This window comes from Myripristis murdjan, chromosome 8 (genome assembly GCF_902150065.1).
Source record: "Myripristis murdjan chromosome 8, fMyrMur1.1, whole genome shotgun sequence".
In the NCBI taxonomy this organism is placed as follows: Eukaryota; Metazoa; Chordata; class Actinopteri; order Holocentriformes; family Holocentridae; genus Myripristis; species Myripristis murdjan.
The window spans coordinates 29663543-29689363 of record NC_043987.1 but is presented as its reverse complement, the minus strand read 5'-3'; the positions used below and the strand labels follow the sequence as shown (position 1 = coordinate 29689363).

Below are 25821 nucleotides of genomic sequence, written 5' to 3'. Positions count from 1 at the left end.
CCCTGTCGCCGCATTCACTGCTGTTGCCTCGCACCCCCAGCAAAGGGCCGTGCATTTTTTTTTTTTTTTTTGCATTGGGTGCATCCACTAAATGACTTGATCAGAGTGGACGTGGGACGGCGCGAAAGAGAGGCCCTTCCCAGCCATTTCCCATACAGCTCACAGTCGGGATGTTTCTGCGTGCCGTCTCTTGCCAGAAGCATCCCTTGCCATCTCGCTCTGTTCCTCTTTCTCTCCGTTCCCGCTCCCTTTGCTATCACTCTGCTGCAGCGGGGCCTTTTTCATGGCTGCTGGCTGATTTGTGTTTGAGGGATGCTTTATCACAGCACCAGCCAGACCTTCCAAGAAAACCGATGTGAGGCTCCTGGGCTTCGGTTTTCCTCCCTCGCTTCGTCTCCGCTCTTTCCAAAGTAAAAATGAAATACAATGTAGTAGCCATAGATTTATGTGATCCTATAGGGAATGACAGGCCTCGTCGTATGATTCCCACTGCTAATCTGTTAATTTGACAAAAAATATCATCAGTTTTATGATAGACATTAACTTATCTGTGGTTTAAAAAAAGCATGCGTGATACAAGCATCATTAACTTGGGATTTATTTACATTTAATGTTGGGCTGCGACTGATCTGAGGAGGCTATTATCCATATACTTCACTGTTATTTATCGCCCAGTTGGACATGTCTCAGAAAAAAATAGAAGACTCCAAGCTGTAATTACCAGTTGGATATTGGTCTGAACGCTATTTACAACTCAAGAGGATGGTACTTACTGTAAATGCCATGAATGCAGTGAATCACTAAAAAAGCAACGCTGAGGCAATTTGACAGGGAGCTTCTTTGAATGTCACAATCTCCTTCATTGATTTTTTTTTTATGCAGAGGCGGTTTCTGCAAGACTCTCAATCTGATGCACAGAAACATTTTTGAGACTTCAAAATGAAAAAAAAAAAAAGTCTGTGGGAGAAATGAATGGCGGTTTTCCCAGTTCTTTCAAAATAATTTAGCCATTTGGGCTTTTGCATATAAGAAAGAAAGATTTTCACACGTTTTATAGCCTGAAGACAATCGGTGTCGTTTAAAAAACAAATTGTCGACAGTGATTCTCCTCCTCTTAATACTTTTGTTGTCGTCCTTGAACAAAGAGAACACACCGGACAAAGAAATGGACATGGAAGCCGCTAACCAGCGATTTTTTTTTTTTATGGCTCAGCTTCAAGCTAGAATGATTTTAGTTGGAAATTTATCGGGCGAATCCGCTCACCGAACAGCCGGCTATGTGTTCAACATGCTGCAGCGTTTACTTTCTGTTAGCAAAATACTGATTTGGGTTGGATCCGGTGTATCCACTTCCATTTAAGAGAGAGAGAAGAAATTAAATGCCAGTTTGAAATCTCAGACTGTGACGGCGATGTTTATTTTCCAGTGAGAAAATGAGTTGAATCTGGAATTACATATTTAGGAAAAGGTTTATTGTCAGTGTTATGTCTGATTTCTGCGGGTCATCGTGCTTAATAACTTTACACCCTGCAGTTGATTTGTCACCTGTGTGTGTGTGTGTGACAGAGAGCTACAACAAGTGTATTGTTTTGTTTAGATAGCATCATGGCCTCCTGGTTATTATCAAAGTTAATGGTCTAGCAGTGTGCCTATGAAATTTATGACACCCATAACAACTTCGCCTCCTCCCCTGTGCCCCCTTCCCCCGTCAGCAGCATCACTCCTGTCCTCTTCACAGCTGGCTGAGCCGGGGAGGGACGGGCCGCTGTGTTTGTGTGGGGTGATCTTTACCCTCCCCGCCAGGGATCAGACAAACACTTATTAACTGAGAGGAATGCAAACACGCCGGAGAAGAGACGCAGGGCAGCAGCGCAGAGCGTGGGCTGGGGGTGGAGGGCAGGGATGGGTGGGACGGGGTGGACGTGGCCGTTGGGTAGGGGGTTGTGGGGTAAAAAGAAAAGGGAAAGGAGAAGGAGGAGAACCCACCACCACCACCACCAGTGCCGCCCCTCCTTCCTCACTTCTTGTAAACTCCCCTCTCCGCGGGGATTCATCCAGAGATTTCCAGAACAAAGCAGCTCCAGCGGCACAGGAGGTCCCGGGACACTTCGACCTTCTAGGGTCCAGGCGGCTGTGCATCACGCAGCATGGTGGACGTGTACAGCACCGGCCTCCACTGTGGTGCTTAAAGGCAGATTACACAATTTCAGATGTTTTCTAACTTCAAGGATGAGACCGATAAAAGGATGAACCCCCTCCGATTCATGTCACCAAGACTTAAAACCCATAGAATCAATGTGATGCCTTTAAATGTCTTGAATATGATATTTCAGTGGCAAATGTACACAAAAAAAGGCTAAAGTCTCATATTTTGGGTTATTTTGAGGTCAAAGAGTTGTCCTGAACTCCCGAGGCATTTCTAAGTTTTCCTCTTTGGAGAATTCATGGCATTCATCATTCTGCACCGCATCATAACAGGATCTTTGAAACTGCATAGTCTGCGTTTAGGAAATACTTTTGTCCTTTTGGATTTTTTTTTTTCCGTGCTATATTTCCAAGGATCTCATCTCAGAGGTTTAATTTCATTCTGGGCTTTCATTTCATTGCTTGTGCCTTTATCGCTTTGCTCTTATATTGGTTAGCTTGTTTTTTATTGGTTTGGAAAGTAGATTTTACTTTTTTTTACTTCTTGGCAAAGTAATTTTAAAGTTTTGACAAGTGCTATATATATAAAAACTATTTTTATCAGGGGCTGCTCTCCTGCAGGATCCTTTTGTATTTGTTTGTTTGTTTGTTTCTTGCTTTCTTAATTATACTTCTACTTCTAATTCTACTTACACTCTGAACAGGCCGGCCCCATTCATCACTGCTTGTAGTCCATTCTAATTTTATAATGCTGAATGATAAAAACACAGAGAGGAAGCATGAAATGGAAAGTGTCACTCATTACTTCTCATAAATGATAAACTGATGATCCTCATGAATGATCCCATCCTCAAAACTGATCATGTTTCCAGATGAGGGATCTTAAAACTTCAATATTCAAGGTATTACCTCCATGTCAAGACTCACTTTGCAAAAGTAGGTTTGATTTTTTGTGGGGTTTTTGAAAAAAATTGTGCATTTTTTTTTCAACAGGGTGCCTAAATGGTCTTGAATCATAGTGAACCATCAACAAAGAACAACAAGTGTCAAGATGTCTTGTAAAAAATTGGGATTTGACTCCCTGACGCCTCCGATCACTCCACTGTCCTGACAGCTGTTGTGTTCAGGATCATCAGGAAAAACAGGGAAAATACGGCGTCGCTGATCCCTGTGATTGCACACTTTTCCCAGAGCCCGCACAACAACTCTTAATGCGAGGCTCATGCACTTGTCTCCATGGTATCAGCGCTCTCAGAGGCTAACACATGGGACAGATAATGACTCGACACCTTTGTTTCCCCTCGTCATCCTGTTAGCCTCTGTGTAAACAACATGGGGGACATGGATTTCTCCAGAAGAGCAGCGGCCGGGCTGCGAGGAGGGAGGGTACCCGTGAAGAGAGGAGATGTCCCTGAAAGTGAGCTGAGACTGAGAGGACAAATGACAACAGATTTAGCAGATTAGTGACGGTGAATCCAGAGTCTATGGGTGAATGAGGGAGAGAGGAAAAGCCTGTGTGTGTGTGTGTGTGTGTGTGTGTGCTGAGGATGTGAGGTGTTAGTGCCCCTAGTGTGGCTTTGTTTGCTAATGGCTTTACTGTGTCATTCCTTTCAGCAGCCCCTCAGATCTGTTTGCAAACGATCCAGACTTCCCACATGACAGAGGATATGAGCGTGGAGCCGCATGCTTTCAAATGGCGTCTCGGTCAATGTGAGCAATATGGCCGACCATTCAAGATGGGCAATATCCACAACCAGGTTTCAGGAGGGGATGATGGACCACGTCATTACTGCACAGCGTTTTAATACCGAAAAGTTCCACAAGGCACTAGGAAATGTTTTTAAGTAACAGTACACTCCTTCTGAAAGATAAATGTGATGCTGGTGCACAAAAGTCCCTTTATTTCGTTAAAAAAAATTATTCCGCTTTGACCTGTGGAGATGCAACAAACTCAAAATTCTTGTCTAAAAAAAATCTGAAAAAAAAAGGAATATATAAGAAAATATTTTAATGAACTAAAGAAACTAAAAGACCTTGCAGTACAAAAGTAAAAAAAAAAAAAAAAAAAAAAAAAAAGTACAAATAAAACAAATTTAAAAATCACTACATGGGTCTGCATTAAAAAAAAAAAAAAAAAAAAAAAAAAAGCATCACCAAAGGGCAGGTTAATTTTTAAATATTTTAATGTAAACAAAATGAATGATGGTTTCATTTAGGTTTCACCGGGTGAGTAAATCATAAACTGAGGCAGCAGCAGAGAAGATGCCGCAGGTTCGCCCCGCTCTGTGCTATGGCGTGGCAGGACGTGACAAATCAAATCATAAAAGGGCCATTCAGTAATCTATAACTGATATGAACCTTATCGGCATCCAGGAGGAACCGCAGCAGCGTGTCTCAGCTTGTCCACATGCCTCTGCTTCAATGAGTTTTGAAAACCATAAATCTCAGCAACAGGCCAAGCAATTTCTGAAGTGTAGAATTAGTATCAGTTTTAATCCCATATTCCCTTAAGAAACAATGGAAAGAAACAGTATCAGTAACCTTCAGCTCCTCTAAGATTATTTTGATTCCTCCATTATATACTAAAGGACAGAAGAAAAAAAAAACATAGCTGATGTTGCAAAGAGGATATATGATGGCATATTAGGGCCATTGTAGGATTTTTTTTTTTTTTTACAGAACCAAGGGAGGGGATGTTCTGAGAAAATATTCCGGGGAAAGATTTTCAGATTAAAGTTGTAAATTACAAGAAAAAAAACTATTCTTCTGTGAGACTATATAGTCAATTTTATAAGACAAAACTTGGAAAAGTAGTTTTTCTTTGACTTTTTTGGTCAAGGAACCACATGGCTTGACTTTGGAGGTTGGATCAGCCACATACTGCAGACGCTGCCGCTTGCCGTGTATCAGCTGATGACCTCGTCAAATTCTTTTTTGCAATGGGATTTAATATCAAGGAAATACTGGAGATTTGAGCCCAGAATCACAATTTTATCATCAGCATCTGGACTTTGAGGAGACTCTGCCGTGACTTGGGCCTTTTCAAAAAGACAACATACTAATTTTTGAGTTTTTTTCTCATAAATTTACAACTTAAATCACTGAGAATTTCTGAGTTTTTGGTCATAAATTTGTGACTTTATCATCTCAGAATTTGCGGGTTTCTTTTCTCATTAATTCGTGAGTTTTTACTTTAATCTCAGTGAATATCCAAGTTTTTTTTCCAGTAAATTTACAACTTTAGTCTGAGAAATTCTCTGTTTTTTTCCCTCAGAATATCAACCTCCCTCTCACGGTTCTGTAATTTTTTTTTCCCGCCATACAGTGGCCCTAATATGCCATCATAGAGAAGCACACTCTCTCGCAAAAATGAGAGAGGTAGCAGCACTCTGTCTTGGCTGAATCTTCCCAGCATCTCCACCTTTTAATACGTGGCAAAGATGATATTTAATTTACTGACCTCACCTTTCATGATTTCTGGGAATCGATGTCATCTAAATTCAGACATTTCCCTCTCAAAGCTTCACATGCACACTAGGCCATCTTGCTCCTCGGCACTATTTACATGTGAGCAGTACGACTGACCCTTCGGAGTGACCTCGCTGGCACTCGTCCCATCAGTGTATCAGCCTCTTGGGTTCCTTATAGGGCGTGTTTTGCAAGTCAACAATTCACATAAAGCAGAAGCACCCCGCCGCCCCTGGACTGAGCATGCAAATGGCCAAGTTATTCAGTGCCTTAAAAACAGCGGATTAAGGAATCAGGGATGCTGAAAGGCCACCGTGCAACCTCAGACCCAGGAGTTAAGCGCCCGTGAATGAGATGTGGCGACTCCCAGACAAAGCTACCGTGTCACTCACGCAGCACAGAGGGGAATGCTGACGTCACGTTTCACAAAAGACATTGACATTGGGGGCTGTAAAATATAGTGCGCCACAGCCACTCTCCAGTTGAAAAGTCTTGTTTTTTTGGGTTTTTTTTTTTTTTTTTTTTGGTCTGTGCAAGGCTGCTCAAATATGCACTGGAGCTCTCGCCAAGTTTCCTCTTTGTATCCAGAGCAGAGAAAACTCAGAGAGGCATTTGCGCCGTGGATTGTTTGAGATGTACATTTGGATTCATATTGGGTAAAATATAAGGCCTTTCCGCATGGGTGGCCTCGTTTGGCCAGAGGATACTGGCCTGCCGGCTCTCGTAGTGGTCTCCATGGGGATGAGCAGGACTTGGGGAGGTATCCAGCTTACTGGAAACGTGGTTTATTGTTGACTTTCTGGAATGGGGAGGGGGCTGGTGCTCTGTCCGAGGAGGGGCGGAGACGAGACTTTGGCGTGCCACTTCCTGGTAGTGTTAACTTTGGCTCAGTGGGGGCTTTTCCTTCATCGTCCATGCATCTCGCTCACCTTTTGGGTCAGGTGCAACGACTCCTGATCCATCTGAGTGTGTGTGAGACCGCCACACATATTAACTTTAATGTTTAACAACAGTGTGTCACAAGCTGAATGTTTTATCCTGCAGATGGAGCATAATTAGACACAAGGCGAGGAAGAAATAACAAGAATTCCATGCAGCTATGCAAATAATTAAGATTGGAAAAACAATGAGGCAATCTCAATAAAAAAATACCTATCACCTTCATCTTTGGTGCAGCTTACAAATGTTTAACTCTGCTCACATTTCCTTGTTTTAACTTTTAGTTTCCCATCTGCCACTCTGCTGTGATCATAAACAAGGTTTGTGGAGCAGACAAAAAATTACTGTAGCTACAATATTATGAGCATTCACACACAAAAAAACCAACAACAACCCACATATGATCAAAGTGCATTCTCAAACCACCTGTTGCATTAAATATTTTTCATAAGAGAAAGTCTGTTGCTTATGTTAGAATGATGATGAAATCAGGTAATTTTCATGAAAGACCTGAGCAAATGGGTATTGTGATGATCAAACAACAAACAAATGACAATGAAATAAAACAAATTTTATTGCATGGGCTAATGTAAGGGCCAAACTAGTCCATAATTCTCTGACAGACAATATAACTAGACTATGTAATGAATTATAGTGCTACCAGTGGTAGCTGTAATACAGGCTAATCAACCATCCGAACCCTGGAAAGTTTTTTTTTTTTTTTTTTTTTTTTTTTTCAATAAAAGTCAGGGAACGTGAAATTCCTATATCTATGGAACAAAAATCAAATCAAAACACAACCCGCTTCATGACTAAATGTTGCACTTTAGCGTCCTCTGCTGGCCATATGAGGAATAGCTGCTACTTACGGAACACGACGGGCGTTAGGACCCGGAGCGGAACAGACACAAGCGGCGAAACATGGCGGCAGACATGGCGGACCAAAACAAGACAGCTGCCGAAGCGAACGTGTACAGTGAAGTGTTAAGGTATGTAGCCGATATTAACAATTAAAAATATACTAACAGAGAATGACACTTTTTTGTTGTTCAAATGACTCAGAGTGACTCGTGTGACGCACCTTATTAAACGAGCATGCAGCTTCTCTGTGCACATGGTGAGAGAGGCTCAGTTCCTCCTTACAGTGTAATGTGTTACCGAACTCCGTTAAAAAAAGATAAAACATAAAAATGTGTCGCAGCTACCGGTAAAGGAACATAGTAATTAAAGTTTTAATGCTGTTTATGAATGGTTTTTGTGGTTTATCAAATTCGGCGCACATACAAACCACCAAGAAACACTTTAAGTCAGTTAAATGTCAGATTTTTATAGTTTGTTGACACTGTTCGCCACTGACTTTCACTGTGTTTTGGTGAACGGAGATTGGTGTGATTTTGGTTTTTGAGCGTCTAGAGCTGCCGGTTCATATTAATGCATCCACGCGTGATCAGATGACAGTGTTGTCTTATGATGGCAGTCCGTCTGAGCTGTTTGCGGCCCGGTCAAGGAGTCACAAGATCCCGGTGAGAGGACAGAAGGACTTCTTCCCCAATGAGTCCGAGCAGCAGCGGCAGCGCCTGGAGCAGAGCCTGACTGAGCACTGGAGCCTCATCTCAGAGGAGCGAGTGGAGAGGCTGTGAGTGCACCGGACACAGGCTTCAGCATGGGCTTACAGTCAGGTTGATTCGGGGGGTGGGGGTGGATAAAACGTGTAACCTAAGGGTCAGTTTGTGCTGCAAAAATATCCATCTTGTCATTTAGTCTCATTCAATTCTACAATGTCTGCCAGTGGGATGAGATGATCCCACTTGTGTCCAGCGCAATTTTGTTTTTTTTTTTTTTGTGGGAACAAGCAGGGCTGCATGATTTGGACAAAAATTCATACCTCGATGTTTATGCCAAATATCTTGATAGCAATACGATAAATGATATGACTGTGGGTTCACGCTTATTTGAAATTCTAATTGTAGCAGGCAACAGTGAAAATTAAGCGTTCTTCAAAAAACAGCATAATAATACCAAATGGATGGAAGAAAATGCAGTAGATCAGTCAGTGTCTTTGGCTAACTCTAAATTTGATATTGTCCATATTGTTGTCTTTTGAGATATTAATATTGTGCATGTTCATATCTAGACAACGATACGATAACAAGAGATCGTTCAGTCCAAGGAACAAGTATAAAGATGTTGAATCAACGCAGAACAAGCCAGATTAGCCCATTACTCTTAAGGAAAATGACACTTGATTCAAGAAGAGTCTAGAAACAAGTGGGGTTATCTCATCTCATCCCACTGGCAGCTTTTCCTCTTGTTTTAAGAAAAAAAAAAGATTTTAACACTGAATATGAGACTAAATGACTTGCTTTTTTTGCATTGTAGATGTCAGATTGGCTTTATTTCCTTTTATTTTATTACAGAGGCAACCTGGTGAGGGGCTTATGGATCCCCAGCGACCAGACCGTGGAGCTTCAGTCTCCAGCAGTGAGTACAACATCAGTGAAAAATGCATTATCCATATATGAACCATTATAAAGGCTGCCAGCTTGTGCTTTTCCTTTTTTTCATTAAGCAGTCATAAAGGTGATATCAAAATAATATATGGTGTCTTACAACAACTAATGCTTTTGTTTGCTGTGCACAGGGAAAGTTTTGGCAGACTATGGGTTTCTCTGCCAACGGCAAGCAGTGCCTCCTCCCTGAAGAGGCTCTCTACCTGATGGAGTGTGTGAGTGCCAGCTGAAACCGGTTCATAAGGGTGTGGTTTACCAGCTCAGGACAGATAATTACATCTCATAGTAACACAAGAATGTTAAGCCTTTAAAGGTCCACCATGTAAATTTTTCCGAAGGTCAATTTAAGTTGTTGTTTAGACTCAACTGACAAAAAACGTGGAATAAAGACCAGATTTTGTGGTTGAGTTTACATGGGGCCAAAGTTATTATCGACAATAAAAACTGCCAGAATAACGAAAAATAGGTGTGGGAAAAAAACAAAAACGTTTTCGTTAACTGAAACATGAGGCTGTACATAAAGATGATAACTAACTGAAACTCTATTGTGCATTAACCAAATTAACTAAAATATATTAAAATTAAAGGGGAAATGTCTTTAGTTTTCCTCTTTCTCAGTTTATTTGGTGATTCATCTGTCTGAAGTGAATGCAGTTTTTAAAAATGGTATGATTTGTTTGATTTGTTGAGTTTTTATTACATAATACTTTGTCTGACTTCTTGCCGTTGACAAAAAACCCATGTTACAAAAAAGGACTAAAAACTAACACTTAATCGAATAGAAACCAGCAAACCCGCTTTAAAAACTAATCAAAACTAAACTGAAACCGAAAACAAAAAGTCAAAAAGAAACAGAAATGTAAACTTATGAAAAATGCAAAACTATAATAACCTTGCATGAAGTCTAATGGATGCTCACTTAAATCAACCCTTTTGCTTTGTGCACCTTTTAGAAATCACTGTGCAGCAGGTCCTTGATGTGAAAAATATGACATCACATATCAAAGTTATGGACATCTCTTTGTGTTTTGTGCTGTTTATCTGCACAGGGGAACCTGCAGGTGTTTCACGATGATCTACCGCTTTCCATCCAGGACGGCTACGAGCGCTTTCTGTCCTCGCAGACGGTGACGCTGCAGCAGTATCAGGTCTGTCTGAGCAAAGCGTGAAAAACACACTCTGGAGGAGAAGTGTGTTCCTGAACTTGGCTAACGGCAGCTTTTTCCATCACCCAGGTGTTTGGGCATTTGAAGAGACTTGGCTACGTGGTGAACCGATTCGATCCCAGGTAACGGACTCTTACGGCTCCGTCCAGACGGGATTAGAATTACAGGGAGCGGCGGGTAATAAAATATCAGCTGTTTAATCTCTAATCACATTATGATGAAGCTCTCCCCTGCCCAAATGCAAAATGCAGCTGTGACTGTCACTAATGGCTCTTAAAAATATAGACAAAATATGAAACCTTTGAGCATGAGGAAGCAGTCTGACTCAAGCTGAAATCATCCGCAAATAACTTGAAATGCAGACGAACTGGAATCACCGCCACCTACAAGTGCACTGTAGATAATTGGGGCTGAAATTAATATCACGTCGGTTGCTCTGGATGGGATTAAAAGAACCAGCGGCTCATGTAATAATTACAATGACCCTCCTTTCTCCGGAGAGACTAATCCCGCCTGAATGGATCGGTAGTGGCTCACTGTTGTGGATGGGATTTCAGTGACAGGCTGGGATTAGACCTCAGCTGAGTCTATCTGGGTGTTGTTTTTGGCTCTTGGCAGCTCAGTGCAGTCTGCGTACGAGAGGCAGCTGAACCTGCCCCCGTCGCGGGACCGAGCGGGACGGCAGCTGAAGAGGAAGCGCACCCCCAGCCCCGGCCCAAGCCCCGCCTCCACGTCAAGGTGAGCAGAGTCGCCGTCACACCTGAGAGGAAAAGGGGGGGGGGGGGGGGGGGGGGGGGGGGGGGGGAACTGTTTCATTTGTGACAGTGACATGTAGGCTCAAATAAAGATCACTTTATCTGGATGTAGTCTCAGCTGTCAGGATCCCTAGGTCGCAGCCCACCAGTTGTCCCTGAGCGCCCCCTAGTGGTCCACGGACCCAACATCATCGTAATCATCATCACATGGTCCTTAGTGGTCTGTGCCAAAAAGTAATACATTTTTTGCATAAATATGTAATTGAGTGTCAGAAAATACATATATGTATATCTCAGTATTTATGGGTAGATCTAAGTGCAGTAATAATGTTCAAGGCAAGTCTGACAGTATGGTGGAGAGTTTGGATTCTTATTGGAACAAAAAAAAAAAAAACAGTGACAAAGCTTGGCTTGGCAATGCTTGGATAAATGGACTTTTTTTCCTTGCATACAAAAATATCCCTTATGTAGCTATATTTATGTGATTTTGTTTCGTTTTGTCTTGTTAACCTTCAAGAACAAAGTCTTCACGACAGCAGTTTGGCGAGTTTTGGCACAAAAGAAAAACTATTTCAGAAAACTCTTTGAGTGTTTTTTTTTTTTTTTTTTTTTGAGATTTCAGTTCAGTTTCACCTTTGAAGTGATTTCACTCATTCGTTTTAAAGTATTATTACTATAAATAAACAGTTAATGTGTATTTACCCATCACCAGTCAGGACATGACACAGAAAACTCCTCTTCTTTTCTGCAGTAAGGCAGAAGCTCGGGAAGAATCCGCCTCAGGGAGGATGGAGGAGGATAAGCTCAGTCTTGAAGGTGAAGAGGAGGCTGATAAGGCTGATTGTCCCGTCGACCCTCCGGCCCGTCCAGAGGCGTCACAGGCCCAGATGGACACTACAGACTCAGCAGGCGGGGGTCCAGTCAGGAAATGGTGGACGGGTGACGTTCCCCCGGAGCCGGGTCACGAGCCGGACCCGCTCCCCACCGCTGCTTCACCTCGCTGGGACTTCTGCTCCATCTCCTTCCCAGACCTGGGCTCCAGGGAGAGCAGACACAGCAGCCTGGCCTCCCCGGACTCGTCCCTGCTGCCTGGTGATCTGTCCGTGGGCGTCTGCGACATCGCCCCCTGGCTGGGGAAGCTAAACCTGCGGAAGGTGCACATGTCTGCGCGTGAGAAGGACAGGGAGCATGACAGACGGAGGAGGCAGTGGGACGTCAACAAAGACAAACAGGTCTGTCGCCGTATAAGTTTATAACTTCTCAATAAGTCATTAACACATCCCACTAAACAGGTTGGAAGGGTGATAAATTGCTGGGTAATGTAATAACATTATGAAATAAAATTAAATAAAATGTGACCCAAACAGTTAGATATTACATTAGCTGTGAATTCATCACTTAAACACGTTTTATTACATTTTCAACCCACTTGGAGGTGCATTGTGTCACATTTTGAGGCCATTGCTTCCTCCAGCAGTTATTAAATTATCAGTCACTTGAAGGTGCGGCGGTGCAGGAACTGGGCGGAGTATCGGGAGCTCCAGGCGAGGAGGAGACAGAGAGACAGACCGCCGCACTTGTGGGAAAGCGAAGTCACCCCCCTGCATGACCCAAAACAACCCATCTCCACCAGTAAGATCCCATGGAGCCTTCAGCCTAGTTTGTAGCTTAATAGTTAATACTTTTATTTTTACCTCTCTTAAATTTATCATGCTTGCAGGGTGATCTCAGTCTGATATGAAAACAAGCTAATGAAATGTAATTGTTCTCTTGTTTCCAGAGGAACTGCAGGACAAAATCAGTGTGATCAAATCCTCTCGTTTGCAAGATGACGCGTCCAGGTATTCACCTCTGCTGAGGCCTGTGTTCTCCTGCTGTCAGTCAAGGGGGCGTTTAAAAGAAGGAAAGGATGTGATGTCGCTGCACGGCGTCTGAGCCTCAAGGGTGGAAACTTGCAGCTGCTTGACCGAGACGTGAACAAGGTTTACCGTCCCTCTGTTTATGACCTAGTTAAACAGGTTCTTACCAAGTTAGGTGCTGAAACTATTGGTGAGATTGTTATTGGTAACTGGCTCACATTTGATATATTCTAAATTTAGTTTTGGATGTGGCTAACATTAACATTATGCTGTTAATGTAAGTTAGAGCTGAGCTTTTTGCTTGGCCTCTGTATGTGCAGCTGCTGGTCAGACTTGTTATGTAAAGTGTGTTTTGTCATACTTTCAAATATCAGTCCTATCAAAATTCAAATGGCATACGTACAGTGGTTTATTGTGGGATTTTTAATACTGATCCCTGTGACTTTAATATTATCAAATTATCACCAAAGTTTGGCATTAATGCGAATGTGGGATGCTGTTGCTAGGACTTTGATGTCCTTTCCTTCTTTTATCTGTTTCTTGGCCACAGTGTTCAGGTTTTGATTTCAGACAGCTGCACACATCCGATTTTTTTCAAGGCTGTTCATATTTATTTTAGGGACATAACCCAGATCAGATCCCAATATAAACCAACAGTGACAATGAAAAGACACGCATATGCAAAGCAACAATAAAAGAAAGAAAGACAACATTTGTCATCGTTTGGTCACAAACTGTACCCTCTCGGTTACGGTGTGTGACTTTGACTAAATGGGGGCGTCTCCTCAGATAACCCGTCGAGTCCGTCTGGCTCTCTTTCCATCGCTGCTCTCATTGTCCTCCATGCTAACGCTGCTCAGCCAGGCTGAATAAATTATAACTGTCTCAGGCAAACACAGGATTCACCTATTGTTCTGGCAGTGCAGACGCATTCTAATTTTAGCGTGCAGATACAGGTCGCACGCAGGTCACATACCTCAGGACGACATCAGAACACTTTAAAGGACCAATCCGCAATGTTTACACCAGCAATAGTGTTTTACAGTATATATAAAATTTAGTATTTATTGCCTCAGGTATGTGTTAAATAATGCACGCTCTTATGTAGTGATGATTCAAATCACTTTATTGGCTTAGAAAAAGGTTTTGTCATACAAAGTGTTGGAGTTGGAGGCCGCTTCCCTACGACCAGCCACTAGGTGTCAGTATAGATTTCCAGAGGCCGTGTCAGAGGGAAATTTGCTTTCTGTTCGTTCACGCTTTGGCATGAATACAGCGTTTATTGCCGCTCTTACAACACGGGATTTTTAATTTGTTGACCCCATGGAGACTCGACTGTGGTGAACAGGCGTTCTGGTTCATGAATCATCATCAGTTTATGACGTCAAAGATCGTCTCTGCTTGGTTGATCTTAAAAAACGCCGCGCCCTCACGGCCAGAGCGCGGTGTATTCCATGCATTGCCGCGGGATGCAGACGACCTTGTGCTTTGTCCGATCAGGTTGAAAAGCTCAGACGAGTGGAGGATTTGTTTCAATGTTTACCAACCTGATACGGTGGCTGACTTCAAGAAGAGCAACCCGGGGAAACCTTATTCCCGCATGTGTGTTTGCAGGTAAGCCATCCCACAATCCGACCTCGAGGACGTTTACTCAGGATTGGTTTACAGTAAACAACAGTTACGTGATAAGACTAATAAATATTGTTTGTCCGGCCTCAAAATGAATGTCCCTGCTCCCACACCTTGCAGGTATTGTGATGCTCAGGTGTACCGTCACTTTTTCCACATAGTACATCCAGGCCTTAATGGGTTACCAATAAAGACCATTTTGAATGCCCATCCCCATATTATAAAGCCTGTTGTCGCTAAATTCATAGTGACAAATTCCATCGACACTAGAGGCAAACTACACCACTTTTTGGTCTCATTTACCCTTATTTGTACTTATTTGTTGAAATGCTTGCTTTATTTTAATTGTAATAATTGTAAAAAAAAAAAACCCAAAAAACGGTAGTCTTTGGTTCACACATGTTCGGTAGATTTGGTGAATTTTTCACATTGTTTACAACCACTGTTCTTGAATGTGATATTGGGGTTTTTGCTGATACGCTGATATTTTCCAATTCTTTTGCCTGGTCCTCATATTGATATATATATACACATATTTTTTTCCATGTAATTGCAGAGAACATTGAGTTTCTCCTGCAGTGGAATTAACATTTTATGATGCCTGCTCTTATTGTGAAGGCCCACTGGCAGATGCACACGTAAAGTACCACGCTTTTCAAAATGTGCACATTCCACTGGGCAAAATAAGAAAACTACTTCAGCTTAGGTGATGTAAAACATGCCTTATTTATATTGATATAACATTTTCTTTCACTGAAACAGGCTTGGATGATGCCCTGCCTGAGAAAATCCTGAGAACAGACACAACCAGGGCAAATTTGACCTATTTCACATATCGAAGCAGAAATCTTCATTTCAGGCTGATATTGATATTTCATATCTGAAGGCAATATGGGCCGTACAGATATCATGCTGATATTGTCGTGCATCACTACACACAACACCAAATCACAGCGAACACTTTGGTAATATAAAAAATTAAACACTGTTTTTGATAACTAATAATGTTCAATAGTAACAAGTTGCAGACAAAGGCTTTTTGTCTTTGCTTAGTGTTTACAGAACATTTGGAAAAGTCCCATTCAACTTGCTGTGATAAATTGTTGGTTTATGTTTGAATAATTAACAAGGAAGAACAGGGATCGTGAGTCACTTAATATTTCTTCAAGAGAAATCATGGCACAAACTGACTCGGGAAAAATGTGAAACTCTTACACCACTGTGTCTCTTTTATGCGTTATTAACTTACTACTTGTTTTTAAGTAGAAGTAACATTCAACACAGCTTACTAGAAACAGACAAAGTGCAAAATCAAGGTCTGGATTTGTTTTGATGATTAAAAAAAAAAAAAAAAAAAACAGTTTACACCCCACAAGCATGTTTTTCTGCAAGTTTCTGCTCTCTCTTGCCTCGCACCCCTCCCCACATGCGCCCATGACGTACATCTCCAACAAAGAGCCATCCTGTGTCATTTGACCCCCCTGTCTGTTTGGTCCTAGTTTCGACGGTCCCGTTCCCGACCTGCACGCCGTCAAGCTTCTGGCCTCCCAGAGCGGGGACGTCCCGGTGGTTTGTGCTGTGGTGGACCACGGAGACATCTCCTTCTACACCTTCAAAGACTTCCAGCTGCCCACCGACGTTTACGACTGACCGCTCCTTAACCGTCACCTCAGGACACACACGCCGACATGCAACTTGAACATTTAAATAAACCAAATCTGCCTTCGTTGCATCAGGCTGGCGAGTTTTCACCCCCAAAGGAAGTTCGGGCTGGAAAGTGACTTTTGACAGCCAGAAATCTCAGCATTTATGTTATGATCATTTTACGAGAAATGTCACTTGTGCATTTAAATGGAAAAAGCGCCTCTGAGTTGCATCATAACCAATACAAAAGCTCTGGCCTGAGCACTCAATTTGTCACTGAGTCCGATCATTTAGACTAGAAATGGAAAGTGAGCAAGCGATACAAGATCCTCTTGTATCAGGTCACGCAGAGCATCAGACATATTTGTGATTCACCGTAAGAGTACCTGGATCCTCAGGATGATCATGCATAATTTACATCCTATCTGCTGCTAAAGTGCACATGTCAGTTTGTGAAATGTCAGCAATAATCACCAGGAAAATCATACCTGTTCTTTTCCTTCTTGTTTTTACAAAAGGAGCTGAGGCTTTCTGTGATATATATATATATATATATATATTGACAGCTGGTATAACAAGAGTGTCACTCGTCTCTGGTAAATCATGGTTTTTCCAAATCAGGTGCCAAATCAGTGCTTTGAAACGTGCAGGTGAAACATTGCCTCATGCTCTGTCATGTACACCTCTTTTATTCTGTAATAATAAAAGGCACAAGAAATCATTTTCTAGCCTGTTGTACTGTCTTTTCGAGTGTGCATTGTGAGTCAGGAGAGCCGTGAAAGCTGCTCCTCAATCACACATCATACGTTGACTTTTGTCCTCCGCAGCGGCTCAACAATAGACTCCCAGCAGCGCCGTGTTTGATGTAGCTTTTGTTTCATGTTCATTACCAGCAGAGCGGAGGAGAGATTGGAGCCCGATAAGAGCGCCGGAGCCGAGCCTTTTCCACAGGTCAACAGTGCAATTGAACTTGAATCTGTTTGGTTTTTCTATCAGACACCTGTTGGTCTGAAGTGTTTGTGTTAGAAAAGCTATAATACAGCTCCCTGCGGCCCCGCGTGCACACACAGCACGCAGCCATGGCCGCTCTCAGGACTCTGGCTCTTCTCTCTCTGATGGGTGAGTTATTGATTCACATGCTGAACTATTTTTTTTTTTTTTTTTATGATCAAACCATCATACAATACATTTCCACTGGGATATCAGGGTTAATACATTAAGTATTATGTGTTATCATCCTATGAAATCGTCAGGCTGAGGGTTCGGTTTCTGTGTCATCTGCATTCAGTATTTTTCGTCCTAGTTCAGCTCCTCCTTGTTGTCCCAAAGAGTAATTTAAAAACACGAGGTGATCGAGCCTTTTCTGTGTCGGCCCCTAAATTATGGAACGAGCTACCACTAAAAATAAGGTTGTCCCCCACCCTACCTACTTTTAAATCACGTCTTAAAACTTACTTTTATTCATTGGCTTTTAACTGTTCTTGTGTGATCTCTGTTTCTTGTTTGTCTTTTTTTTTTTTTTTAATTCAAATTTTATTGTATTTTTTTTTCAATCTGTTGTATGACTCTTATCTTCTTTTTAAACCTGTCTTTATCTGTATCCTCATTTTAATCCTCATTTTCTTAACCATTGTGTCTTTTATTGTAAATTACTGTGCAGCACTTTGATAAACTTTTTATGTTTTCGAAATGTGCTATATAAATAAAGTGGTATTTGGTATTTGGTATTTAGTTGGTGTTTCCACCGCTCTGGACATGGACTGCTCCTACTTTGGTCTTCTGGATCACTTAAACGTTTCAAGAGACAACCACGCGCTTGCAGACGTGCGGCCGGTAAAAAACTGGACCACCCCCACGCGGGTTCAGGCGGACCTTGTGATTTTTGGTATCCTCAATGTGGTAATGGTGTCTTTACAATGTTTTTTTTTTTTTTTTTCTTTTGGACCTGATATGAAATGCTTTGAATGAATTACATATTATTCTCCAAAAAAAAAAAATAACTAAGATTTTTTTGAACCAGTAGAATACTGAGAATACTACTTCTTTTAAAATACATAAGATTTAATTGTATTTTTTTTTTGCTTTTTGTTCTCCAGAGGAAGTCTTATAATTGCATGTGCATTATTAATGGATGTGAAATTTTGACTGAAACGGCTGCATTGATTTGTTGAGTTGAGTTGTTAAAAATAAAATTGTTCTTGGTATATCAAAGCAAACTAGTGAACCAGGAATCAAACTGGATCTCTGTTAAGCCAAAGAGTTACACCCCTAGAAAACATGTTACTGTCCCTGAATGCTAATGTTCATCATTTTAAGATTAACACGGTGCTTTTTTCTGCAGGATGAGAAGGCTCAAACTTTAACCACACAGTCCTGGAGCACAATGGTAAGAGCTCAATCATGAAGAAGCAGAAAGTACAACACAGCAGTAGTTCTTTACCATAAATGACTTGTTATTTTGATTTGTGTAAAGGGACTGGAATTGCAATAATAACTTGCCTAATTATTCTCAGGGTAGATCCTGTCACATTTTCACCAGCATGGCTCTTAAAAATCTGCTACCTGCATTTTGAAACTGTCCAGTGTTCATAATCCCCTGTGCATCAACTTAGTATCAAATTAATCCAAATCTTGACATAACTGACACAAAACTGAATTTGCTTTGGACGGGCTGATATGACGCTAATTATCCCAGACTATTTGATGAATTCACTGATTTAAAGGTGCACCACGCCAACCTGACTCACTGATAAATCACATTCTTCCCCCCCCCCCATGCTTAGTTTTTGTCAGTTCAGTCTAAATGGACCTCACTTCAGTTGACCTTTGACAGTTTTGCACACCGCTCCTTTGCCAGTGTAACCTTGGAATACAAATACGCACATAATTGATCTTTGAGTCAAATCACTTAACTGTGCAAATCCATGTTTTTTTCTCAGTTGAGTCCAAAGGTCCTCACTCAAATCAACCATCTGCAATTTGGCATAGTTTATCTTAAATAGCAGGGAAATTTTTCAACAATTTAAAGCACCAGCAGTCAACTGAAAACTTGAGTTAACCTAAATTTAAAAGACAATAGGCTGTTTTAATTGCAATTAATTAATTTCTTTTCCGCACAGGCCTGGAAAAATGAATTCCTAACTTGGAACCCATCAGACTTTTGTGGGATCGACAAGCTGTTTGTTCAGAGAGAAATGCTCTGGATGCCAGATATCATCATCGTAGAGGAGTACGTACAGTACATTATTACCTTATTTATGTATTTTTGGTTTATTTGATGGGGGCTGATACAAGGTTCATAGACAAACTGAAAACAAGTATCCAATGAAAGTATCACAGTGTTTGTTTGTGGACGCTAATTTGCAACACCTGACTCAAAGATGGCTTTTGTAAAAATAAGAAATTAGAATTTTTTTTTTTTTTTTTTTTAAAAAGAAGAAGGCAAACTGATTGCAGCAACATACAGTAAAACACACATTAAGCAGTAACACAACCACAGAAAATTATAGAAGGACTTATAATAAAAATAATAATAAAACTTTATTTGTATAGCACCTTTCATACAAGAATTGCAGCTCAAAGTGCTTCACAATAAAAAGAAGAAAACACATTAAATAAAACATTAAAAAGAATAAAACACAGCACAGGGTGGAATTAAAAAGAAAAGGCTAAAAATTGAAATAAAATTTAAAATAAAACAAAAGATGCAAGTAAAACAATAAAAGACAACAGTGTGGAATAAAATAGGAGCTAGTTAAAGGCTAAAGTGAAAAGGTGGGTCTTTAATCTTCTTTTAAAGATGTCTAGTGAGCTGGCTTCCCTAATGTGTAAAGGTAGTGTGTTGCAAAGCTCAGGGGCGTAAGTAATAAAGGCGGCATCCCCAATTTTCCTTCGACTGTTGTAGGGAACCAATAAGCAGCAGACGATCGCAGTGTTCTTTGGGGTGCAGAGCCAATAAGGGAGTTGGCAATGTAGCTCGGTCCTAGCCCATGAAGTGCTTTATATACAAGTAGGAGAACCTTAAAGTCAACTCTAAATGTTACAGGGAGCCAGTGTAGGGCAGCTAAGACCGGACTAATATGCTCTCTCTTCCTGGTTCTGGTTAATAAGCGAGCAGCAGAGTTTTGGATGAGCTGAAGTCTGTCAGTGGTTTTCTTTGGGAGGCCGGTAAAAAGTACGTTGCAGTAGTCAAGTCTGCTTGAGATAAAAGCATGTATTAGTTTTTCAGCATCTTTTTGATTTATAAATGGTCGCACTTTAGCGATGTTTCTAAGGTGGAAGAATGATGTCTTTGTCACCTTGTTAATGTGGGACTTAAAACTAAGATCTGGATCCAATACAATGCCAAGACTTGTAACCTCAGATTTAATCCTGGGAGCCAGTTTCCCCAAGTTAATGGACAGCATCTCTCTTTTTGTTTTGGGGCCAACTAACAGGATCTCTGTTTTGTCTTCATTTAACTTTAAGAAGTTATCACTCATCCATTTGTTCACCGCCATGAGACAGGTAGTGTAAACAGAGAGAAAAAATAGACACGCGTACAAGTTTGTCGCTGAATTAGCCAGGATTTGGTTGCACTCCTAAAAGTGGCGAAGTTTGCAGAAAATTTCAAGTGATCAGCCAAAACCAAAACTTTGACTTTGCTGCTACTGTATTTAACTTAGTTTTTTTCACTTGACGGGAGAGTAACAGTACATTTATGTTAGTCAAAACAGCTTGAAGTGTGTGTGTGTGTGTGTGTGTGTGTGTGTGTGTGTGTGTGTGTGTGTATAGGAGTCTCTCAAGGAAATTAAATCAGGTCAACTGGGCTTCAATGTCTAGAAGATGTTTCTCCCCTTGTCCAAGTGGCTTCATCAGTTCATGCTGTTCACTAGACTGAGATGCCTATGACCTGGACAAATGGGAAAAGGCACAGACCGTATAGGAATAGTTGAGCTTGCATATCAAAGTTTGTAGGCATTTGCACAGGTTTTGCAGGCTTCCCATCAGAGTTCACAGCAGTCAGTCGGTGACAGAAACAAACAGCGCCTCCCCACATAATTCTGCCTCACAGTTTCCCTGCTCAAGACCCTGATGTTAGCTGTGGTAAACAGTTTGGATCCCACAAAATGAATTTGTCAATGAGTAAACCTCGCTCACAGGAGCTGAAGTGGAGCAAGTCCACTAGAGAAATGACTCACAACATAACAGATAATGCACATGATGTGTCAAATTGTGTGCCTGACACAGCCTCCTTCCCTCTGTGCCATCAGTGTTTCTGACACGGGGAGCGTCAGAAGGAGTCTGCATGCCACTGTGTCGTCTGACGGCGTGGTGTCCGTCGGTCAAGCTCACCGGCTCACCACCACCTGCCAGATGGAGCTGTACAGGTTCCCCTTTGATACGCAAACCTGTAACATCACCTTTACATCCGTAACTGAGATTGGTAGGCGAGACCGTCTCCATGTTGAGACCCAAACTATGTCTATCAAGAAAAAATTGGAATATGAATTGTTTTCATTAGTTAATGATAATAGCAACAGAATAAATTAGTTTATGTACTCAGTAATTGTTATTGTTGTTGTTGTTGTTGTTGGTAATTTAGTTTATTGATGGTTAATTCATTTCATTTTGATGCATTTTATCTCACAGAAGGCACAGTGCTCGAAATGGCCTCCAACGGCTCCGTCCTCACCAAGTACTCCGAGAGCCTGATGATCACGCAGGGAGAGTGGAGCCTCGGCAGCATCAAAATTTCCAAAGTGAACGTTAAGGCAAATTACACTCACCAGCTGTCTTACCAGGTGAATCTACATGAACAAAAAACGCTACTCTTCTGGTAAAGGTCCCATAAAATTCCACTTCTATGTCCTTGATTTTCTGCATGTCTTGTTAAAACAGGATGTTGGGGATATTTCGGTTTGTTTCTGCCATGCTGTGTATTGTGGACGATAATGAACAGTTCCTGCTCACTCAAATACTCATGACATGACTGACATTCTTATACTGAATTATCATACCTTTACGTCGTTAACACACTGCACACTGAAAACCTGGTTTGAATTAGTTTACAGCAGGCATTTGGGACACAGTTTCAGTTTTATTTAGGTAGGTAGGTAGGTAGGTAGGTATACTTTATTGATCCCAAACTGGGAAATTCACAATATTTGCAGTGATAGGTGGTAAAAAAAAAATATTTGTGAGGGTTTTATTGATTGAAATTGTTAAATAGGTGTTCAAAGGCTATTAATGACCATTTTAGAAATCTTAGGAGTGTCAGACTCAAATCAGGCAGTAGCTCATATTCGTTCAAATGAGACCTCACAGTTTACTAACGTCAATGTGACCCGAGTCGACACATATTTTCTGATTTACTATTTTAAATCAATCAATTTGTAGCCAAAACCAATCAATGAGAAATTGCATGTTGGCTCATGAAAATAACACATAATGTAGAATTACATAAAGCAGGAGAGAGAAATGCATCAAATATACAGCAGACAGGTTATTCAGGTTTATTCTTTCATTTTTTGACGGTATATTTACTAAATTAACATTGCAGCAACTAGCCTGCTGTTTTTTTCTATACTCCCGACTGATTCTACGTAATTTGTCATAAATCATTAATTTATCTGTTTGTCATCATCTTATTTTGCTTATCACACATAGCTGATAATATTTGGATTCACACATTTAATTAAAAAAAAATGATTTAGTAATATTTTAGTTTTTCTGCCCTTTCCCTCCTAAACGTCTTAGGGCTGGATGAGATGTGCTCGTGGGCTGGATCTCTGATGGTTAGAGACGCTGTGAGTGGGATCTGTTAGTGGGATCTAAGATCTTCACACGTCTCTTTGTGTCTCATCAGTGTGACTCTTTCCTCTCAGGTGACCATAGAGAGGAGGCCGCTGCTGTACGTCATGAACCTCCTGCTCCCGCTCCTCTATTTCCTCGTCCTGGACGTCGCCTCCTTCTTCATCTTTGAGGCCAGAGGGGAGAAGCTGAACTTCAAAGTGACCATCCTGCTATCCTTCTCTGTCTTACTGCTGATTCTTCAAGACATCCTGCCCTCCACCACAGACACGCTGCCGCTGATAGGTGAGAGTCGGATCAGAGCAGAGAATTACCCGCTGTGCCCTGTCCCGTGTTCATGTCATTAGTGCCAGCGGTTTTCACCTCTCCTACTCTGTCATGGCTCCTCTGTTGCAGCTCTTTACTGCATTGTGATCTTCACCCTGGTGTGGATCAGCGTCCTGGAGGCCATGCTGGTGAACTTCCTCTTCGACCTGGACAAGGCTAAGCGCGCCACCTGCAGCGGTGTGCACACTCCGGCAGAAACCAGAATTTTGGTGCCAGAAGGTGAATTTTCCTGCCTGTTTTTTTTTTTTTTTTTTTTTTTTTTTTTTTTTTTTTACAGTGGCCCTGAGAGCTCAGCGCACTGTAGCTTAAGAAAAAACATGCAAATTAGGAAAACATCTTCATCACACACACTTAAAGGTGATAAACATGTGTGGTTGCTATAAAATGTGGCTCCCAATATTAGTTTTAAGACCCTGGAAGTGCATTGTTGATTGAAGAAGACTGCTATTAATAGGCCACCATAAGGTCAGCTAAAAACACTGACACTTTCTATATTTGCATGTAATATATATTTGTGTTTTGTCTGGGACTGGTGAATGTGTTTTTTTCCACTGGGGTCCAGCATTTTTAATATAAACCTTGTTGAGCCACCAACAGGCCAGACAGTCGGCTTTCCACTTTCGCTCACTTTCTCGTTGCGTTTCCATTGTCACCTCCGGTCTTTGATGAAAAAACTGATGACTCAGGCATCCAAAGGAAAAAAAACCTGTTCCATGCTGCAGGAGTTAGTTGATGCCGTATGTGCAGGCTTTATCCACTCGCTTCCTACTGAAAACACGAATACTCTTCATTCTCACAGATTTTGGCTGTGGGCTGTTAGCACCATCTGGATCGAAGATAGCCGCAGCTCACAGTGGCACAGTGTCATTTAGTGTCATGTCATAATAAATTGTTTTCCCTCTTTCTTTCTTTTCGGTCTGTCTTTGTTTCACTCAGAATCTGCTGGTGAGGCAGAGAAAGCTGAGGAGAAGCCAGGGAAGTACCAGCTGAGTCTGAGGTGGCCCAGTGACGTCGTCCTGCTGAAACTGATCCTGGAGGAAGTGAAGGTGGCTCGCCAGGAGTATGACTCCACCGTCAGAGAGGAGCAAGAGAGAAACCAGCCGGGATCCTATGAAAAAGTGGCCAGAATCATAGACTCTGTGTTCTTTGTCACCTATGTTGTGGTCAATGTAGGATTTCTGGTGTACATGCATAATGCATGGCTTGTCAAATAATGTTTATATGAACAGCTCGTGTGTAAATATGATGCATTGATGGTGTGGGTTTTGTAAAACTTATGTCCATATCTCATTATTAGCATGGTCTTTCTTGTAGTTCAGCATTTTGTCAATAAACATACCTTTTTATCTGCGGAATAGCATTTACCCACCTGCAAACTGTAATGATGGAAATTCATGATACAAAGCATCAGATATGATATTATGAGGATGTGGTCTTACAAGCAGAAAAAATAATAAACGTATGCTTTCAAAGAACATACAGTGGAGGGAATAATTATTTGATCCCTCTCTGATTTTGTAAGTTTGCCCACTGACAAAGAAATGAACACTGTATAATTTTATTGGTAGGTTTCCTCTAACAGTGAGAGATAGAATATCAAAAAGAAAATCCAAAAAAATCACTTTATATAAAAGACATAAACTGATTTGCATTTCACTGAGTGAAATAAGTATTTGATCCCCTAGCAAAACATGACGTAGTACTTGGTGGCAAAACCCTTGTTGGCAAGTGAAGAGGTCAGACATTTCTTGTAGTTGATCACCAGGTATGCACACATATCAGGAGGAATTTTGGTCCACTCCTCTTTGCAGATCATCTCCAAATCCTTAAGGTTTCGAGGCTGTTGTGTGGCAACTTGAAGCTTCAGCTCCCTCCACAGATTTTCTATGGGATTAAAGTCCGAAGACTGGCTAGGCCACTCCATGACCTTAATGTGCTTCTTCTTGAGCCACTTCTTTGTTGCCTTGGCTGTATGTTTTGGGTCACTGTCGTGTTGGAAGACCCATCCACAACCCATTTTCAGTGTCCTGGCAGAGGGAAGGAGGTTGTCACTCAGGATTTTATGGTACGTGGCACCGTCCATCCTCCCGTCGATGCGGTGAAGTCGTCCTGTCCCCTTAGCAGAGAAACACCCCCAAAGCATAATGTTTCCACCTCCATGCTTGATGGTGAGGATGGTGTTCTTGGGGTCAAAATCAACATTTCTCTTCCTCCAAACACAGCGAGTTGAGTTGATGCCAAAGAGCTCGATTTTAGTCTCATCTGACCACAGCACCTTCTCCCAAGCATTCTCTGAATCATTCAGGTATTCATTGGAAAACTTCAGACGGGCCTGTACATGTGCCTTCTTGAGCAGGGGGACCTTGCAGGCACTGCAGGATTTTAGTCCATTACGGCGTAGTGTGTTACCAATGGTTTTCTTGGTGACTGTGGTCCCAGCTGCCTGAGATCGTTAACAAGCTCCTCCCGTGTAGTTGTAGGCTGATTTCTCACCTTTCTCATGATCATTGATACCCAACGAGGTGAGATCTTGCGTGGAGCCCCAGACAGAGGTCAACTGATGGTCATTTTTTGTTTCTTCCATTTT

General features: G+C 41.6%; 2 protein-coding genes across 3 annotated transcripts; both read left to right on the top strand.

Moving 5' to 3' along the window:
* The first annotated feature begins 7449 nt into the window (after positions 1-7449).
* Positions 7450-16839, top strand: tsen54 (TSEN54 tRNA splicing endonuclease subunit). Its single transcript, XM_030058760.1, has 12 exons — positions 7450-7541; positions 8030-8188; positions 8970-9033; positions 9194-9277; positions 10112-10210; positions 10298-10350; positions 10847-10966; positions 11735-12215; positions 12486-12615; positions 12764-12824; positions 14343-14456; positions 15971-16839. Exons 1-12 carry the CDS (start codon positions 7474-7476, stop codon positions 16119-16121), a joined length of 1584 nt encoding a protein of 527 aa, XP_029914620.1. The 5' UTR covers positions 7450-7473; the 3' UTR covers positions 16122-16839.
* Positions 16840-17031: 192 nt separating this feature from the next.
* On the top strand, positions 17032-24608 carry LOC115364275 (5-hydroxytryptamine receptor 3A-like). Of its 2 annotated transcripts, none has more exons than XM_030058763.1 (9): positions 17032-17234; positions 17848-18014; positions 18457-18501; positions 19235-19344; positions 21368-21540; positions 21750-21898; positions 22982-23192; positions 23304-23453; positions 24171-24608. In XM_030058763.1, the coding sequence occupies exons 1-9, from the start codon at positions 17195-17197 to the stop codon at positions 24446-24448; spliced, it is 1323 nt and encodes a 440-aa protein (XP_029914623.1). In that variant the 5' UTR covers positions 17032-17194; the 3' UTR covers positions 24449-24608. The 2 variants fall into 2 exon arrangements, with proteins under 2 accessions (XP_029914623.1, XP_029914622.1); XM_030058762.1 differs by having other exon boundaries at positions 21747-21898.
* The last annotated feature ends 1213 nt before the right edge of the window (positions 24609-25821 follow it).